The 5,879-nt window shown below is 38.4% G+C and overlaps 1 protein-coding gene across 1 annotated transcript; it reads right to left on the bottom strand.

The window, feature by feature from the left end:
• Nucleotides 1-4,044: 4,044 nt before the first annotated feature.
• Nucleotides 4,045-5,395, bottom strand: LOC130545430 (amine sulfotransferase-like). Its single transcript, XM_057319917.1, has 4 exons — nucleotides 5,107-5,395; nucleotides 4,805-4,896; nucleotides 4,464-4,535; nucleotides 4,045-4,270 (listed from the first exon to the last, which is right to left on the bottom strand). The coding sequence occupies exons 1-4, from the start codon at nucleotides 5,330-5,332 to the stop codon at nucleotides 4,241-4,243; spliced, it is 420 nt and encodes a 139-aa protein (XP_057175900.1). The 5' UTR covers nucleotides 5,333-5,395; the 3' UTR covers nucleotides 4,045-4,240.
• Between the last annotated feature and the right edge of the window lie 484 nt (nucleotides 5,396-5,879).

Genomic DNA, 5,879 nt, shown 5'->3' on the forward strand with positions numbered 1-5,879 from the left:
CCCTGTTTAGTTTGTAATGTTTGTGACATTCTTTGAGAAGGCATAATGCATCCTTTTCATTCATTCTATTTCAGTAAGCAGATCTCTTAAGAGTCTTAAGATTTGTAAGATGTCTTGCAGAACCATCTACTGTCCTTTCAAAACCACTGACTGGCACTATAAAGGAACTGCATCTGTCTCCTGTGGATGGTAAAGACATTGCATTTCCGCCTCTCTGATCAAATAATTGTCTTCCATATAACTTGGTAATATTTTGGTTTCTTTGTTTTTTGTGTCTTCCTTTTTAAAGCACCAGCCCTGAAAACGCCTGTGCCCCTTCCTAAAGAGCTGATGTTTCTTATGCAGGAACCATCGGCTTCTACACAAACAAAGAAAAGTGTTTCAGCCGCAGGTGTGTTTTTAATGTCAAGTTTATGGATAAAATGATAATTCAGTGTAAAAACATGCATTTATAATCTATCACCTCTTTTACAATGCGTCTCTTCAGCAGAGAGCAGTATCTCTCGAGCGTGCAGGAAACTTTCTTTTGAGGAATGTAACAAATACGGTAAGAATGTTTTGCACTACATATATATGCGTTGAATCATTTCTGCTTGGAATTGTGAATTATTTTTTTTATGTTAATTTTATACACTTCAGAGACCTCATCCCATTGCGTCCCACACAAAGCTGAGGCATCGCATGGTAAGTTTGTTTGTTTGGTTTAACTTTGTTTAGAACAACTTTAATTATTGTTTTTGTGCTTTCAGAACCATGTTCCTCTGCTCCTGCTTCTTCAGTGTGCAGCCCACCACCTTTGCGACAGACAGCGCAAAGTAAGAGAGTATTTTGTGGATAGAATTACCATATTTAATATCGGTGGCTATACTTCATTCGTTTCTTCTAATTTTCAATCACACCCAGGCACACAACTCTTCCTAGAACTACTGCTCCACAGCTTCCTGGATACGATCATGACATACATCAGTGGAAGTGTTCTCATCAACAGAGGATCTGGATGAAGACCGAGCTGGAATCCATGGGTCTGTGGCCAGGTTCTCCTCCTGTGAGCAACCCCATGAAGACCGTGTCACTGTGGCGTTTACCTTCTTAGCCTGAGCTGATAGACATAGTCTCTGATCTGCCTAAGGTCTTTTCCATTTACAGAGAGCAGGGTATGGAGAAGGAGATGACATGGAAAGAGTTTCTGAAGTCTCAATTTTACAACATGGAAAGACAGAGATGGGTTTCAGAAAAAAGTAAATGAGAAATTTCCCCATGTCAATATATCTTGCTTGTGTTTGTTCTGCCTGTTAAAGTGTTGAGAAAACAATAAAAACTACTAAGAAACACTGATTTATCTTGTACTCTGTTTTTTATATTTATAAATATATAAATAAATAGCAAATATATTCAACCTGACGTAAAATATATTTGAATTATAAATGTAATAACTACATACATTTCATTGTACAATTGTTTCTTACCTTTGTATTGTAATTAGTTTAGATACAAATACTCTTCATAAATGTATGCACATTTGGTGCCATTTACCTTATTATTTTACCTATGTTTAATAAGTTAAGTCATTTACATTTAGTCATTAAGTAAATTTTACAAAAAATTAATAACATAGTGATAATATAACATATAGTGATGAAAAGGATAACAAAAAAACGTTCTACACTGACATTAAGGCTATTTTGTCAAAACATACAAATTTACATTGCAATTACCTGTTTATTGTTATGAAGTAATGTTAAATGTAAATAAACATTTAGTGTTGATAAATAAAACGTTCATTTTATTAATGTATTCTATATGCTTATCAACATTTTCATTAAACACAACTTCATTTAAAATCATTTTAATTCTAATGCATTGTCATTATTTCTACATTTTAAAAGCTTGCTTAAATGTCATAAATAACGCACAAATTACTGTAAAACAATGTTTCAGAGTTGCTTACAGTAGGATTCGAAACCACGTCCAAGCGAACATAAAAAAAGATGTGAAAAACTCTGATTGGCTGTGACATCATTTGCAGGAGGCTGAAATGCTTCAATCTTATTGGCTGTCAGTGTATTCCACCTATTCACGACCGGCCCCCGCGAACGAGAGGTGGATTAGAACCCCGATCTCCTGTGCTAGGCTATAGACCTTACACCATACGCCACTGAGCAGCCTTTCAGTTGGATGTGTTAATAGACACTGGTTTAAGACCACTGGGTCAGACGCTCAAAGCTCAAGACGTTCGATTAGACGATCGGTCGGTCGATCGGACGGTACGTTTTGGCACGGGGTACCCGCCATACAAGACGTTCGATTAGACGGTCGGTCGGACGTTAGGTTTTGGCACGAAGTACCCGTCATACTCGACGTTAACGACGTTAGTCACGCGTTAGTTAGTTAGTTAGTCAGTGTTAATGTCAGTTGTGGCTCACGTCAAAGTACACGACTGTCTGTCAGTACACGATCCGTTTTGCGCATGCGTGTAATTACGTAGTAGAAAACTTCACGGTTTCCCTACACTATTGGTATCACGCATGCAATGAAACACTTGACGGCCAGGCGGCACAACTGGCGGCATATTTTTGTAGGCTACATTGTGTTTTTCATTTAACAGTTCATGGCGGGTCTATTTTGATGTTTTTAAATGTAGCTTACGCTATGCATTACGATATCTTTACGTGGTTGCCAATCCAAAATAATAAAGGAGTTGTTACATGAACACACGATTTTGGTTACATGTGGAATAAATTCTGAGTCGGCTTGTTCGACTTGATGCGGCGCCGCAAGATCCGACAGGCGGATGACATCAAAGTACCGCGAGAGCGATTCGAAAGCAAACTTTTTATCGTTTTTCGAATCGCTCTCGCGGTACTTTGATGTCATCCGCCGGATGTCATCTGTCGGATCTTCGGCGCCGCATCAAGTCGAACAAGCCCATTCTGTCACTGCAAACCTTCAGTTTCCTCCATACTCCCCTTTGCGATTCATTGCTGTATGGCCTTAGGCCTACTTAACTTGCTGTGTTTCGATCTGAGGTCAGTAGTATTGTCAAAGACGGTTTGTGTCGTTTTTTTATTAAAAGCTGCTAATATTAGTTAACTTTAAATTGAGTAATTTTGTATTAGTATGGGTCTATATAGGCTAATATATCTCTATATAATCTAAATGAGGAAAATAATCCCTTCAATGGTGTTTACAGAAGACAATAAGGAATATAATATCCCAGCAAACACAGAACGTTCCCCTATGGTTCCCATTTGGTTTTTCGTTGGGAACCATAGGGGAACGTTCCCAGAACGTTCCCTGTAGGTTATATTTTTCCTAACCAAAAGCTAACGTTCCCAGAACGTTCCCTGCAGGTTTTTTTTCTAACCAACAGCTAACGTTCCCGAAACATTCCCTACAGGTTAGTTTTTTTCTAACCAACAGCTAACGTTCCAGGAACGTTCCCTGCAGGTTCGTTTTTCTAACCAATAGCTAACGTTCCCGGAACGTTCCCTGCAGGTTAGTTTTTTTTATAACCAACAGCTAACGTTCCCGGAACGTTCCCTGCAGGTTAGTTTTTTCTAACCAACAGCTAACGTTCCCGGAACGTTCCCTGCAGGTTAGTTTTTCTAACCAACAGCTAACGTTCCCAGAACGTTCCCTTACGCGGCAGTCGCATCTGTCCAGTTCATTTTCAAAGGGAAACATGTTCCCCGGTGTAGGCGTGGCCTAAATGGGCTCCGTCTCTGTACTAAATCATGCGTCGACACAAACAACAGCACGAGATGATATAGAAACCACCCCTTCCCCTCGACATGTGTGCCATGATCATGACGGCGGGCGTTTCACACCGACTTACCTCCTCTGTTTCGAGCCTGCTGGAAGGAGATAATGGAACGGCTTAAAATAGCGGGTGGTCAATGAGATTTTATAACACACGACCAGCCTGTAGTAAAAGATAACCTGGATATCATTTTCAAGAATGGCTAACACAGCTGTCAATCAACCTCGAGTCAAATCAAGTATTTTAAACACATTTTATTTATTTATATTTATCATTGTGGGCAGAGCTACGTCCGGCAAGGATTGTCCATTGGTTACACCGCTGAATGAGCTTGTAGACAGATTTACGTAAAATTACTACACTGTTTGCTGCTAGTTGTAGATTCATAAGCACATTGTTTTTATTCAGTTGTGTAACTTAAGCGGAAGGCCCTTCATTTTGTCCTGTAGACGTGGTCAAATCCTTCATTTTGAGCTACAGTTAATGAGTTCTTCCAATCTCCAGCTGTCCCTGTAACACAGTTATGTTCAAATGAATGTTAAAGATGAACTTTTAGATCAAAGTCTAATGTGACAACAGGAATGGATACTGCATTAATAATGACTGGGTTCATATCAATATTTTATCCTGAAGACCAAGTTCAGATTTTTTTATAGATTATGCCTTCACTTGCAATGGATGATAATTCCATGTTTAACCTAACCTTAAGTAATGCCATTAAAACAGCGACGTCTGCTGACGGACACCATGCTGCGTTGTCTCGGGAACATGCCAGCTGAAGATAATGAGGAAATTACATTTGCCAAGTGCATTCCAAACATCTCCATAATTTCACGCAAATGCCCTGTTCACTTCAAAGTCTAAACTCCAAGGGCTCTGCCCTTCGAAGGTAGTAGGGCATAGGAATGATGACTATTTGGAATTTTCCCCTCGACAGCTCGTGACGGTTCGGTACGAATACGCGTACCGTTACACCCTTAATTCAAGCATATATAGTTTAGCAACACATTGAAGTTTGATCAGAAACTGCTCACACATTCTCACCTTGATCATGTCTTCGTAAGTCAGGAACAAGATGTATCTGTCTTTGTTTGAGATCCATCCTCTGATGTGGTCGAACCAACATCCACCAGGCACTAAGAACCAAACAGAGCATTTTTTCAAGCCCAAGGACACACAAATGCATTTAATAGCAAACATGTTATCAAGACAGCTCGATTGGTTAAAATATATACAGTATATATATAATCTGTTTGTGTTCAATTTAAGAAAGAAAGTTATGAGGATGTGTAAATTATGAAAGCAATTTAGATTTTTGTGTGAACTATTTCTTAACTCATACATACTTTTCCTTTCTCTTGCAGTCCTCTGTACCCGTGTAGATAGGAGGAGAAGAGTCTCGCTGCAATCACTTCTGCAGACTCTCGGCCCTATAAACATGCAAATAGTTCTGTTCTTTTTTCTTTTTATGTTCTTTTTTCTTTTTATGTTCTTTTTTCTTTTTATGTTCTTTTTTCTTTTTATGTTCTTTTTTCTTTTTATGTTCCTTTTCTTTTCGTGTTCTTTTTTCATATACTAAATAAGATTTGTTTTTATTAGCTTTATACTGTATATGTGTTTGAATAAACTTTATAAACTAACATGCGATATCATTTTGTTTTGCATTCTCATCACCGTTTTAGACTTCATAGTTTTATTGCTCACTGTCAATACAGCAAAGTCACATGTATTAAAAACACACTCGCACTTGTAAGTTATAACCATTTACCAACGAAATTTCGGAAGGGTTTCTTTACACACTGTACCTATTTAGGGTACAAGTAGCTGATCACTGGGGTGGTACCCTGAGGGTTACTATTTTGTACCTTTAATTCAGACCTTTACTAAACTTTGTACATTTTAGGGGACAATTTTGCACCCAGGGACCAAGTTGTGCATTACTGCAACGAAAGCGGCAAATTGGTAACCTTATTGTATAAAGGCTCTTCAAGGCAGCGGTGCTCTTTGATGCTATGAAGCTCCCAAAAATCAGAAAATTGGCCTTAAATCTGACAATTATGATTAATTATACAAACTTTTACAAAACGAAAGATATGTCCTGAAATTATTACATCTCATA

The sequence above is a fragment of the Triplophysa rosa genome, linkage group LG21, assembly GCF_024868665.1.
Source record: "Triplophysa rosa linkage group LG21, Trosa_1v2, whole genome shotgun sequence".
In the NCBI taxonomy this organism is placed as follows: domain Eukaryota; kingdom Metazoa; phylum Chordata; class Actinopteri; order Cypriniformes; family Nemacheilidae; genus Triplophysa; species Triplophysa rosa.